Source organism: Microtus pennsylvanicus, chromosome X (genome assembly GCF_037038515.1).
Source record: "Microtus pennsylvanicus isolate mMicPen1 chromosome X, mMicPen1.hap1, whole genome shotgun sequence".
Taxonomy (NCBI): domain Eukaryota; kingdom Metazoa; phylum Chordata; class Mammalia; order Rodentia; family Cricetidae; genus Microtus; species Microtus pennsylvanicus.
In genome coordinates this window covers 69,985,988-70,001,622 of record NC_134601.1, presented here as the reverse complement: position 1 = coordinate 70,001,622, position 15,635 = coordinate 69,985,988, and the positions used below count along the sequence as shown (strand labels likewise).

General features: G+C 30.6%; 1 protein-coding gene across 2 annotated transcripts in view; it reads left to right on the top strand.

Moving 5' to 3' along the window:
• The window catches only part of Pcdh11x (protocadherin 11 X-linked), a 607,940-nt gene that overhangs the window by 539,048 nt on the left and 53,257 nt on the right, over positions 1-15,635 (top strand). The window contains exon 7 of one of the 2 annotated variants that reach the window (XM_075957256.1): positions 431-454. The exons of the other annotated variant lie outside the window; for it this stretch is intronic. Coding sequence (XP_075813371.1) covers positions 431-454 — 24 coding nt within the window. The remainder of the gene's footprint in view (positions 1-430; positions 455-15,635) is intronic. 2 annotated transcript variants of the gene reach the window in all.

Below are 15,635 nucleotides of genomic sequence, written 5' to 3'. Positions count from 1 at the left end.
CTTGGTAAAACATGCTGATTTTTGATTACTATGTTTCTAGTAGAGATTTATATAAATAAATTGGCATTGTAATCATGTACTGTATATTCCTTTCACAGTTAATGAAGTTGGAATTGTATTTATTTCCTGCAAAACACTGAGCTACTAACTAATGGTTACAAGCACATAGCCATTTGTTAAAGACAAATATTGCATGCTGAAAGTGCAACATATCACATAAGCTTGGTCAAACACCAGTCATGCAAACTGCAAAAGACAAAATTAATAAATTTAAATATTCTTTACATTAACATAGACTCTGAGAAATTAGGTTGAGAATAAATGGAAAATCATGTAATTTATTCTAATGTAATTTATATGTTATAGTATATAGTATTTTCAAAAGAAAAGAAAATATATATTGTTTAAGTTTATACAAATCTCTTTTTAGCTTTCATTCCTGGACTAAAGAAAGGTACAGTAGAAACAAATACAAAACTTCACTAAAATGCATGTTACATTTCAAAATGAATTTATTTGTGTTTTAAGAACTTTTTAAAGTGTAAAACCATTTAAAATTTAACTGCTTGCTTCAGATATTAAAAATATTTGTAAAGCTCCCCTAATATAAAATAAGATAAAAACAACCAGTATTTTTAAACATGAAATTTAAGCAACCAGTTAAAAGGTATATAATTTTAAATTTTTGTTTATAGAATTTAAAACTGTTATTGGATATTTTGAATGCCTCACATATTTATGCTCATTTTTCATTTTATATTTGAAAATGGCTTTTCTTTTGTTTTACTGTGATCCAAAATTTTTAATTAATTTTGTTTTAAAAGCTTGAAAGTTGAAATCAATATTGCATTGACATTCTAAGCAAACAGAAACCTCATCTTGAAAAACTCAAAAGAAAAACCGTTTTCCAGAATCCTTGTTCTGGTACCTAATCTCCTTTTCTGCATTATTGTATTCTTTCATGGATATGAAAACATGCCATAACTGGCTTTCTGTGCCTTACTTATTTTACTCAGCAATGTGCCTTCATAAACTCTTTATAGAGGTATAGTGGAATGAGAATTTGAATATAAGTTATTACCACATATATTCTGATGATTGTATTATACCTGTCTATATGAGTACACTCAGTGAAGTCATTTAACATTAAAAAACCTACATTTATTTGTTTCCTTTCTTCTCTATCCATTTTCTTCTCTTACTTCCCTCTTTTTCTCTTTGTGATTTATCCCTCCTGCCTTCTTCTATTCATAACCAAATCTGTCCTTGAACACAACATATACCAGAGCATAATCTTAGAAACTTAATCATAAAACTTAGAAGGGTGCTGAGATTACAAACATAAACTATAACATCTGATGTGTGTGGTGCTAAAGACTGAAACCAAGGCTTTGTGTATACTAGACAAGAATTCAACCAATTGAGATAATTCCACAGATTCATTTATTTCATTTTAAAGGTTGTAGTAACCACATGTCCAGAAATATAATACTGTAATTCAAATACATAGAACTTGACACTATTTGGTATTCATATATGCAAATATTTGTGTATGTTGTTGTACAGCAAACATTTGTCATTCTCATCACACTTTCATATGTAAGCTCTGATGAATGGATGCTTAAAAGAAATCCCACACTAGCTCAGAATTGAGAAATAGATAGTCATTTATTTAGGGTTAACTCACAAATTAGAATTCTCTGCTTGGATGGTGGACAGAGATGGAATCCAGCAATCCAACAATCTGAACGAATGAGCAGCCAGGGCAAAGGAAGAAGGGGCAGAGGCAGGGTCTGCATGCTCAAATATAGTATAAGAGGCCATGCCCCAGTAAGCTAGTAACCACAAGCTGCAAACCTTCCTACAGCACCCCCCCTTTCATTTAAATAAGAGAATTCTAAGCCTAATACAAAATTATATACAATAAAAACAAATATCTTATCCTAACTAGCTTAAGTCTTGTATAATAAATAACTTGGCCAAGTCATGAGAGGAAAGTAACTGCAATTATCTAGTCTTCAACCCTATCGAAGATATGAGAAGGGAAATAATACTACTTGAGTAAGCAGGAAGTGCAATCAAGCAACTTCCAAAATGTGCAACAAATGACAGAGACAACCTGGGCAATCACCCAAAAGTCTCATTTGCAATGTTGAAGCAAACAACTTTGACTAAGGCCTAGAAAAACTGACAGACCATTTTAAAAGACAAAAATTTCAAAACCGTCTTACCCTGTCTTCACAAGATTTGACAGTCCGGCTTATCCATTTCTGGATAATATGTATCTTTTCACTAGTTGAGGCATGGGCATTTCTTTGCCCAAAGGCCAGTTTTGCCAAGAAGGAAACAAGCTCCAAGTGGAGTGTCTTCTGTACTCAACATTCTTTCGGGAATAGATTGGTGCTGGCAGGAGCAATTGAGTGTCATTTCAACAGAACTCTATGTTATGAAAAGTCTAGTGCCCTCTTCTGGCCTGCAGGCATACACACAGACTGAATATTGCATACATAATAAATAAATAAATATTTAAAAAATAAAATGACATTTTCTACAGCTCTTTGAAGTGGTTGAAGATTACCTCTCTATGAAGAATATAATCTGTAGCTAAAGAACCTGATTAGTCTAACTATAAGTATGACAAACATGGATGATTATTGATCTATAATTCTTAAAACCTCTATAACTTAAAGACTAAGACAACAAACAACTATGCAATAAACGAGGATGACCTCCAAATATAAACAATGTATAAGTATCTTGATCAGAGGTAGAAATGTACATTGCACTATAATAAATTTATATCAATATATAAAAATGTTTAAGCAGAGGTAGAAGCATGCATGCACACAATATTCAATATAATTTAACTTTGTACCAATATACAAGAATCTATATCAATGTACTTGCCTATAAATAACTCACAAGTATTCATTCTATTACTCACTATTATTATTAGTGTGAGTAAGCTTATACCAATCTATTATCCCATCCAGTTTCACCCCCTTTTTTTCAAGAAGATCTCTGAGCCTATAAATTTCGCCAAACCCCAACCCTATAACAATTATAATCAACCCCTAAATAATGTCTCTAACCCTGAGGACAAACTTTGTTGGGAGAGGGGACGTTGTCTTCTAGAATTACTTCCAGCTGTCATGGGGGGCAATGTTCTTTGTGAAATTAAAATGATGGTTAAGTTCCAAGGTTAATGTCTGGTATAATTGCAAATAGTCTCTGAGTATTTGGTGGAGATCTGGCCAGAAAGTTGTAAAAATGTGCACCATTTCAGCTAATGAAGTTGGAAACATCTTGTCCAGCTGATAACCCAAAACAGGTCTTGTAGTAGAGCTATCAGCATCATTATATCGTATCAACCAGGTGGAGTTGTTGTTGTGGGGTCTCATCTTCTTTGTAGATACTTCAAAGATTACTGCAGAAAAATTCTTTGTTCATTATGGAAAACTTAAGCATTATTTATATAGACATACACTGACATATATATTCAATGAAAGGTACAACAAAGACAAAAATAAATATGAAGAAAAGTAAAATTTTTTCTTAATTCTTTTTTTTTCTGCTCCTGAAATGAGACAGAAACTCTGGAATTTTCTTTTAACAGAATGCTTGGATTTAAAAAAGGACAGAGCCTTGTCCAACTCCAAAACTCTATATATTCATAAATATAAATACATACATATATAAATATATACATGAATATATATATATATATATATATTTAACATTTCTTCTTAAAAATCATAATCAATTTTCTTAGTGACCCTTATTGGGTACTTATTTTTCCATCTGTCCATATTCAAGCATCCATGGTCTCTTGAATTTTTGAAGATCAGTATTTTCCTACAAAGACAAGAACAGAACCCTGCCCCAAACTTTATGAAATTTCCTTACTATCTGTATGGTTGTCACCAATGTGGAGGAGCTGTCATTTCTCTTTTTCAAATTAGTTTTCTCTCAATCTCCTGAAATGGCTCACTTACTAAAAGCCTCATTGCTAAGACTCTATAAACACAAAATGTAATTCATCTGTATGAAGAATAGGCATGGTCTTTCATAAAGTATCTCTTTTTCTATGTAGACATTAATGAAAATGTGTTTCACAGGTAAACATTAATGAAAAGAGTTTTAAGTTACTAATTGTAATGTGTACATTACAATTGATCTCTTTAACTATTTCAAAAACCTCTATATATTAACATGCCACAGGACTAAATCAGCTAAAGTTTTGTTAGCTTTTTTGATGGCTAACAATAGACATAAAATGTCATAGAAAAATATTTGCAGAAAGTATTAAGTCTTATCAAGCATTCGGATTTGAATATTTTAATATCTAAATAGTTTTCTTCAGGTAATTTATGACAAGATAATTCTACAATATTTATTATATATTGTATATTAACACAAAGCTAGACAAAATGCAACTCCTAATAAAATTGTATTACTTTTTAGTGGTATTTATAACAAAGAAAAATGGAAGCAAAGTTGAAACTATTTATTATACAAAAATAGAGTAGAAAATAAAACAGAGTCTATTTTGGAGACAGTACATTTATTAAAGTCTAAAATATCTATAACACTTCACTATTATCATTCTGATAAAACTTTTGGTGTAGCATTGAATAATAATAAAACCAGTGATAACAAAAAACCTTACTCAAATTTTGTAGTTTGAATTTGTATGTTTACCTTTAAAAATTTAGAGGTACATGAAATAAATGACATTACAAATTGGCAACTGTTTAATAGAACAATTTATATGAGCCATAAACATTGTGAAAGTTCTAAATATGTCTGAAAAAGTTTAAATTTACTTAAAAGCAAAATTTGTGTACCACAGAAATTATTCATGTTTATGTAAAACTGTCTTTAGATAGCATTGATTTTAAGACCTGTAGCCAAAGAGCATTGAGATTTAGAGCATGTATTGTTATATCTTTTATCAATAGAGTCACGTGAAAATATAATGAGAGAAATTTTAAATTGTCTAGTACTATTAAAAAGTTAAGAGTCCAGTTGTGGTGGTGCATGACATTAATCCCAGCACCTGGGAGGCAAAGGACAGGGAGATCTCTGTGAGTTTGAATTAACCTGGTCTACAAAGCAAGTTCCAGAACAACCAGAGCTGTTATACAGAGAAACCCTGTCTCAGAAGAAAAGTAAAAAGAAATAGACAAAATTTTTAAATAAAACTTAACATAATATATCCCAAGTTTTACATACCTAACACATATCTAATTTAAAATTATAAATGGGAGAGGTTTCCATTTTTTCTCACAGTGTATATTGCAAATAAGTATGTGATTTATGAATATAAAACTTCTCAATTCCAGCCAATCATATTTTGTGTTAGAATAGCTGTTTGTGGCTAATGGTCACTACATTAGCTTTTCATCCTTCTAAAAGACTAACAGTTATCCTTTGTGTTTGGGCTTGGCACCCACTGTGTTAATGTTATTCAAGGAAGAATAAATAAATAAACAACAACCTTAAAAGTCCTTATCCTTTTGAGATCATTACTACCCTAGACTACCAAGACTCATGACCTGAGGCTATTCCTTAGGACTTCTATTGTTGAAAGAGAGAACTGACTCTTACAAAATATACTCTTACCTTCATAGATGCAACATGGACAAATGAACATTTACACACATGTGCATACTCACCCTAGCATGTATACAACCACAAAATAAAAAAATAACAAAATTTAAAAATTCATCTATTTGAACATTTTATATTACTTTATTTTTAGTTGAAAATATTTTATATACTGCATTCCGTTCATAGTTTATTCTACCTTGTCTCCTCCAATATCATCTCTAACTCTTCAGCCATTCAACTCCTTGTTACTTTTCTCCTTTTTTTTTAGAAAATAAACAGGCCAACAAAGAAATCATAATAAAACAAAACCAACCAACCAACTGATATATTGTCTTATTTAATACTTATTTAGCAACTTTTGTCTGCCAGATATTTTATTATGTTTTTGTATGGTTCTGAAAACACAGGTACAACTCTTTTGCAAATATGTTACAATAGGTCATAAGCACTAAGAAAGAATAAAATATAAGCTATACGATAGACAATTTCAAAAACTGTTTTCTTAAGATATTGATACAGTTACTGATTGCTTTAGCGTAGAAACAAGTAATTTAATATATCTATGCCTCTACCACTTAAGTAGCAGTCGTATTGTTCAAACCTGGTTCTATTTCATCATATCTTGTGTTCAATTCTATTACACCCTTTCCAAATAGACAATTAAGGCAGGACACATTAAAAACTTACATAGCATACAGTGGAACTTTATAACATCAACACTTAATAGATTTTATATAATTTTATTCATTTTGAAATTATGATATACTTAATTTTATGTGCCATCACATAAAAATAAGCACTATCTTTGAACGTATGTAAACAAATGCACTTCTCAAAAATATTTCAAGTCACATTTTATCAGTTTTCATAGCTTCAGGGAAAAACAGACTATGTTAATTTTACTGTTCCTAATTTACAGTCTTCTCTAAATTCATATGCTAAGTATTTATGCTAATTTTCAGTCAAAGTAAGAAGAATGTTGTAGAGGACTACACTACTATAAAACTATAGGATAAGCGGGTGTGAAGTTGGAACATATTTCGAACTTAAAGTAGCTTTATAACTCTTTTAACATAATGAGAATTGCTGCAACAAGTTTTTTTTTTTGCAGAAAATTCAACAATAAATATATGAAAGGAAGAAGTACGGGGAAAGCTCCTCATAAAAGATACCTAAAAGTTCTGTTATTCCTAACATTGAAATTTTCAATTAATGGCATTAGGTTTTTTTTTTATTTCCATGTTAGTATATATATTTAATTTTACTCTTCATTGAGAGTTAAGACCAAAACAACTGGTCATGTTAATAAAGAACAATGTTATAAACACATTCCTTTGAATACCACATCATATCTATATGAAGTTAATTATATTTACATCATCAAAATTGACCTTTTATTATAGTTATGTTTAGAATCACTTCTTCTAGATTTTTTCTAATGTACATTATTATTTTCTATAATCTCCATAATGTGTGTGCAGCACAGTTTGCCTCTCCACCTAATTGTGATTTAGTACACATTTATCAACCTTTACACACATTTCTCATTCCTATTCCCATGCTCATATTATAATACCGTTAAAATCTGTTTTGAGAAACTTCTGTATTGTTATTTAAATGGATATACTAACTTACATTCTTATCAACAGTGTACAACGGTTTTGTTTTCCCCAAATCTTTATCAGCACTGGGTACCTTAAGTCTTTTTGAATTTTTTTTAATTCTTCAATTTTCAAAAATATATAGATGTGCCTCGACCATATTCACTTCCTCTCCCTTTCTTCAATTCCTAGGATATCCCAAAATATATATCTCCTTACTTCCTGCCCATTTATTGATTGATTGACTGATTTGCTTGTTATTATTGTTTTTGCTTAGTTCATTTAATGTTGCTCATATGCTCATACAGTGAAGCATTAGTAACCTACTAGTGACCACTCCACACAAAGAAAAATGATTCTTCCTCCTCTAGCAACTGCCAGCTGCCAATGGATTCTTAGTTAGTGGTAAGGTTTTGAAGCCTCTCCTCCATCCACACTAAAAATTTTAGCTTTTTTATTCTAGTGCAAGTCTTATTCATGTAACCACAGTATGTGTGAATGCATGTGTTCAGGTACATCATGTTTAGCAGATCACATTTCACAGCTCTTTTTTTTTTAATATCCTGACCATCCTTTAGCTCTTACATTCTTTATGATTCATCTTCAACAATGTTTCTTGAACTTTGAAAGAGCAACAGTTTGACAAAGATATCCAATAAATACCAAAATACTCAGTTACTTACACCTGATACTTCTGTGAACCTGGTAAAACAAACAAACAAAAACTTGGCTAGAGAAGCCATAGGTGCTTGGAGTTAAGCTAATGTTGTTTGGCTATGTGGTCATGTAGTCAAATTGCCCGCTAAATATTTACGTTCACATACATAGTTTTGTGCTATTCTGAACTTTGGTCAGAGAAACTTCTTATTATTTAACATGTAGCAATTGGAGAGACTCATAATATTCAAAGTGTTGGGTCTATTTTACATTAGCCATTCTTACTGAGGTGAGGTGATACCTTGTGATTTTGATATGCACTTCTCTGATTAGTAATAGTTAGCATTTTTGTATTCATATTCGATATATATATATATATATATATATCATATATATATATATATGATAAATGTCTATTTAAATCTATTTCCTATCCTTCATTAAACGATTTTATTATTTTTTTTGGATTTTCACATTATTATTTTTCTGTCATATTTTCTCTTGGCTCATTTTCTTATTTCTTCCTAGTCCTGCTTCCACTTTTCTACCTCTCTTTTTGTTTTTAATTCATTAGTCTATTGACTCCAATTTGGATTGTCCATATATTTCTGGATGTGAGTAAAACACTGACCAAGCCAATTTTATATGTCCTACCATCTTTAAAATATTCTAATGATTTGAAAGTCCAAGTTATTTTTTAAACAGCTAAGTATTTTGTGTGATTTCCTGTAAAAATGACAAAGAATTTATATACTTCTTATTTTAAAAGGAAGTAACTAGAGCACAGTTACAATCAGCAAACTCAAAGTCTAACAGTCTGAGAAGCTCAAATATCTGACATGTAGAAAAATTTCAGGGATATAAAGAACTTTGAGCTCTTCATTTCTCTGGCTCTCCCATTCATAACATCACACAACTTTTCTTCTAGGTTCAGTCCAACTGCAGTCCTTATCTACCACTTTTTTAGTGGTCATCTCAATGTCCTGGAATTTTCAATACGTTGGGACTGCCAGTACACCTGAGTCTTCATGCTCATAAATACCTCCTGGAATTCTCAGAGACTCTGTCCCTGCCCCTTATCTTAACTTTATCTTATCTCCATGACTCCATTTATCCTACAGCTTCCATGATGACAAAACAATTACCATGTGTGTGACACTAAGTTTGGCTATTGGCTTGAGGTGTTTTCTTAGGTCCTCTAGATCAAAACTTCTCTGTTCTTAGCCTGAGACTTCAAGATTTCACCTGAATTATATGCTGTTCTTTTATTAATGACAATTTATATTTTAGTTCTAGCATTGATTGTCCCACTGAATACTTGTTAAGCACAGCAGAGTCTTCAGCTCCATCAGATCATAATCCATAGATTTTTTCATGAAAATATCACATGAATGATCCCAATATAATCTTTGTTGGGCTCTCGAACTTCCTTCTGAACCTATACAAACCAGGAATCCATATCTGTATTATTTAGCATTCTTTGCTTTCAAACACCTTTGAATAGCCCTTTAACCTGTAAGTACTGAGAAAGGTTCCTTACCCAAAGTTTCAAATTTCTCCAACTTGCTCCCACAAAACATTCAAAGATATAGAAGACACATGATAAGATGCATCACAGCAGACCCACCATGCCTAGCATCAATTTCTGTCCTAGTTTGCTTTCTATTGCTGGGATAAACCTCATGACCAAAAGCAATATAAAAAACAAAATTTTAATTAGCTTATATATCCAGGAAACAATGCATAACATGAGAAATTTCATGGCAGAAATTTAAGGCAGCAGTTCTGAGCAGAAACCATAGAACCTTGTGTCTCCACTTACTTTCCTTGGCTAGGTCACTTTGCAACATTATAAAACACTGAACCACATGTTCAGAGGTTGTATCCACAGTGAACTGGTTCCACCAACATCAATCATTAATTGGTCATTTTGCATCAGAGACATGCCAATAAAACAATATAATGGAGGCAATTCCCCAATTAATATTTTCTTAATCAGGCAACTCTAGTTTGTGGCAAATTGACAAAAACCATGCATCACAGGCTCAACCCACAAGATTGTTGTTATCCTACCAGAAGGCACATTCTTAAAGAAAACTGACTCTCTCTCTCCCAGAACTTTTCATAATTTGTTAAAGGTGGACTACAACCATCACAAAATCAAACCATGCAACATTCTATTACCTATGTTAACCAGATCAGTTCTCGATGTTGTGTTATTTCACATGGGTTCTGGATATCAAGCATTTGTCAGAAGCATACCTTTTTACTATTAATGCTAATATTATCTCAGATATTTTGGATTATCACTGCATTTTGTTGAGAATTTTCTTTAGATTGTAGAAGTTTCTCCATTTTCTGGCATCTATTTCATTTTTTTTTCATACTCACTGCTTTGAGATCTATTTTATTATCACATCTTTGGGTCTTACATATTTGATTGGTTTTATTGTTGATGATGACTAATGCAAGTGGTAAAAGGTAGGCTCTTACTTGATTTTCTGCATTTGGATATACAATTTTTCAACACTCTATTGAAAATAGTAGTTTTTCCAAAGCGTGTGTTTACCTACTTTGTCAAACATAAGTTGACTATAGATGTAATTATAGGTTTATTGTAGTCTCTATATTATTTATCATTAGCCTATGAGCTCTTTCATTCACAAAATCAGCAATCTGGGGCCTTGCATTAAAGAAAATAACAGTAGTCAAAAGTTTAGTATGTAAGCAAGAACACAGAAATAATTCCCTTTTGAAAATAAGGACACAGATAAATTTAGCAGCAAAGGCAATGATTATATCTGGCAAAGGGATCACATCTCTTCATTTTATTCTCTTTCCTGTGTCTCTCAAAAAGTTTGGAATCCCAGGAAAGAGTCTGGCTCAGTTTTTTTTCCCAGAATTTAATCTAAGTTGATGTATAACATGAATATCTATATATAAGTAATTAAGTAATCCTAGAGATGAAAATTTTACTAGGTGAAAAGATAGGAAGATTCTGTACATGTTCCTTTGGTGAAAAAAAGTACTTGAAACATATTTTGTGGTGATGCAAAAAATTGAAGACTATTACTTTGTGTTTTTTTTTAAATCCTATTTTGGACGATCTGAGCAAATTTAAGATGGTTCAACCATAGTAATGCTTATATTCTGACTATTAGTGAACTAGTACCAGCATCTTTCCATCTTGTCTCAGGAAACCAACCAGGCCTACCTTATGTATTTCATGTCCTTTGATGAGAAGTGATGCTCTTTTTCAGTTCTTTGATGAGCTAAGGTTCTACGTAATAATAGTATTTTTAAAGTCATGTATCAATTCCTCCTGGTTTGCTTATATGTCTTAAGGCAGTACTGGATGTTTGGGCCTGTCTTAGTGTTCCATATAATTTCATAAACATTTATGGTTCTGTGCAGAGTATCATTTTTGTTGTGTTGAACATGATATAGATAATTATTTTTGGTGTTATAAACCATTAATAATGGTGATACTTCTACTTCTAATCAATGAAAATGGTGTCTTTTCATTTTTTGCTCTTCTCAGTTTTTTCCATTACATTTAAAAAATTTAATTTCTTTTTAATTTTCAATTTTATTCCTATGCATTTGCTCATTTATTTTAGGTTGCTGTCATAAATTAAATTATTTTCTTGATTTTTAATTCAGGTAGCTCAATAATACCAAATATTAGCCATACTGCTAAAAATTTTATGTTATTTCCTGACCAGTAATTTTCCCAATTTCTGTGTTAGTTCTAATAGATTTTTATGTATTTGATAATTTTTGTATGTCTAAAATTATATCATCTTGTGAACAGTTTCTTTATTTTTTGACTTGATCTTCCAACTTCATGTTGAATAGAATTAGCAGAAGTAAAAACAAATTTTGTTTACTGAGTTGAAGGATATTTTTGTATAAATAATTCATTTAATTTATTTTATCATAAAGGGATATTATTTTGTCCACTGCTTCTTCACCAATGAAGAAGATTTTATATAATGAACCTATGCATTGTTTTACATATATTCACCCCTTGTTTTGTTTCAAACTGGAAATCCAAAGGGTTATATTAAATAATATATTAATGTGATATTGGGTTGGATTTTCTAGCATTCTCTTGAATATCTGTACATTCATTATCATCTATGTTATTGGTAAATAGTTTTTTTAATTTTAAAATGATACTGATACCACAAAATTTGGTTGTTTAAAATTGAATGTATTTGATTTTTTTTGAAAGCCTCACCTAAAGATCACTTAAAATAAGAAATAGAAACTTTAAGAGTATGTGATAGTTGAGTCTTATGAAAACATATATTAAGTAAGAATTTATATTAATACTTGCAAATTATTTTTCACTTTATTAGAATATCTCAATATATTAATATAAATATTTTATTGTTAATGTTTTAACATAGTATATGAACTTTAAATAATTTCACTGAAAATATTTTTTTAATTTGATTTAGAGAACATAACTTTTAGCCAAAGTAATTTTCTTCCATTTTAAATGCTAATTTTACATGTGGCAAAGAAAAATATAAAGTTTTCTGCAGCTGTTTTATTTTTGTTCATTTGCTTTCATCATAGTATTATGTACTATTAGAAATTAACTTAGATAAGATGAATAATTCAAATAATTGACAATCTTTTTTCTTTTCCCCTTTATTTAAATTGTTTTTATCATTTTTGATAATTTTATATGTGAGTACTACATGTACAATATTTCTACCCCACCTTCTCCCTATTCTATTGTACTTGATTCATTCTTCCTCTCAAATTCATGACCAATTCTTTAACTATTATTATGAAATACCTAACCAAAAGAGTTCATATGTATGTACTTAAAGTTCATCACTGGGACTGGATAGTCAATCATGGGGTTCTCATCTTTAGAGAAGACTTTGTCTTTCTCTTTCAGCAGACATTAATTTCCTGCAGCTCTTCATCTAAGGATGAGTCCTTATGACCAAGATCTTGGATGGAAAAGAGTATGTTTTATGTTTTCCATGGAGCTATATCAGTGAAATTTTGACAGTTTTCTAAACTAGATCTTCATAATGAGAACTCCAGTCTACATCTAAACATTGATGCAGACAATTCTTAAGTGCTCATTTTTTTTTAATTTTTGTGACTATAATTACATTTCTCCCTTCCTGTTTCTTCTCTCCATACCCTCCCTCATAATGGTTCCTACTCCAAATTCATAGCTTATTTTTTTTATTAACCTGTGAAGACCATATAATGCTACCTGTATGTATGTTTTCAGGGTTGACCATTTCTTATGGAACTGTCTATATAGATGACCAATCCTCAATAGAACATTTATTAATCACAGTGCTATATTACTTATTATCTGTCTAAAACTTCCTCTATTCAAACATCAGATCTGTCAGTGAAGTTGATGTTTAAAGTGCATAATGGTCTGAATTGTTTTGACTATTTCTTGCTGTTCTTGTTTAATGCCAGTACAAAGCATAAGTAAAAATGAGGACAAGGAAATTGTACTTCATACTGTTTATTGCTGCGTCTTATCTTGGTGAATATTTAAGCATCAGTTATACCCACCATCAGGAGAAAGATTACATTTTATTTTATTCTTTCAAAATCTATTCCATAAAATGAATTATTTCTTTAAAGAGAAACAGTTAAACTTTTAGAAATACTTTGCATTTGAGATCTTTACTATTCTAGTGTGAAGTGTTTTTTTCTCTCTAGCTTTATTTTGTTTCTGTAAGAGAATATAAATTTCTAAATAAACAATGATATAATAATGAAAGGTATAACAATATGCAACAGACCATTATTACCTAGAGAAAAGTTTTCTTTTCATGTAAAATGCTGATTTTGCATCAAAAGAAGCATTTATGCAAATAAAAAGTAATTTTGTCATTTCCAATGAGATTTTCTAATAATTTCACAGGAGGACACAATTATTCCTCACATTAAAAGCTATTTTTAAATGCTGAGAGGACATGCTAGCTTCTTCAGTTAATTTATTATTTTTAATACTGAATAATGTTTCAATTACTACCAAAAATAAAGTCAATAGTATTTTCCCTAAAGGTATATGTATGTATAATTTCAAAAAGATTTATGAAATGATATATTTTGTTAAACATAAAAACAGCTTTATTATTAGAGCAGAAAATCTTGGAATTTTGAAACCTTTTTTCCCCCCATCAATACAGCAAAACTAAGAAACAAGAGCATTGCTCCATTAAAAGTGATACTGAATGATTTTTCAGGCCATGTATTGAATTAGCAATGAAAACATTATTTATTTTTTGTGGATATTGCGCTAACAAAAACATTCAATCCAGAGGCTTTGCCTAGCTTTATAAAATATGATTTTGACAGTAAAAGTAAATGTTAATTTTATAGCAAGTAGATTTCCTCAATACCAGTTTGACCAAAAGACAAATTAATTTATTACTTTCATTAAACAAAGTGTTAACTTCCCCATATATGTGAAATTTGAAAAAGCATAAGTTATTTACTTTCAATGTTAAGTATGTTATGGAAGTGAGAAGGATCACCAATATTATATAAAAATCATTATACTTTACATATCAAGCCTTATACATTCAGCCATATTTTATTTACAGGCTTTTAAATTGTGGACAGATTAATGAAAATATTTTACTTAATATATATTAAGTAATAAGCAGAGGACTTCAGAGTCATTATTTTATTCATCTATCTAAGATTTTCATTGTAATAAAGACTCATAGTTGCTAAAAATAACGAACAATGAAGATACAATGCAAAAGTTATAAAATTTCTTTGACAAATCCCACATTAAAAATGTCTATATGACTGGCCATTGAATTTTGGGGGAATAAAACATATTAATTTTGCTCCATGCACTACATATAATATGACATATAATTGTATATAAAGAATAGTATCATGATACCGATAGCGCTACTACAAGATCTGTTTTGGGTACCAGCTGCACAAGACGGTTCCAACTTGGTTAGCTGAAATGATGTACATCTTTTACAACATTCTGGGCAGACCTCCACAAAATACTCAGAGACTGTTTGCAATTTTACCAGACATTAATCCTGGAATTGGTTGTCTTATAAAATATTGACACAAGGATGTTGATATTGAGCATTACTGTAGGAGGACAGTCCACTGATGCCTCCTAGTAGGCTGAGAATTATAAGTAGGCACTGTGAAGGCAAACTTTTCTCTATCTTTTTCTTGTAAAGGTATAGTGAAGAAACAATCCTTTAAATCAATAACTATAAGAGGCCATTCCTTTGGTATCAGAGAGGGCAGAGGAATTCCAGATTGTGGAGGGCCCATAGGTTGAATAGCCTTGTTGATAGCTCTAAGATCTGTCTCCATTCTCTATTTTCCAGATTTTATCTTAACAACAAATACAGATGATAATATTGATGATAATGAAAGACCTATATATTTATAATGAACATATCAGAAGTAGAACTTAAAATGCATGTTAGAGACGAATGTCAGAAACCATACCTTTCAATTTTAGGAAAAGAAAAACTATTGCACATTTACTGACATTAAAGTTGTGTGTACTGTCTCACCTCGATGGCTGATCTGGGAGCCTCGATATAGGCATGGCATTCATTCCCTCTTTATTAAGCCACTCATTTTTGGCATAAGTACTAAAATTGCTACTAGTAAAAATAACAACTTTAATTTCTGAAACAGTCTTAAGTAATTCTATGTAATTTTGATAACAAAGTAACTACAAATAACCACAAACATATCAAACAATGAAAACAG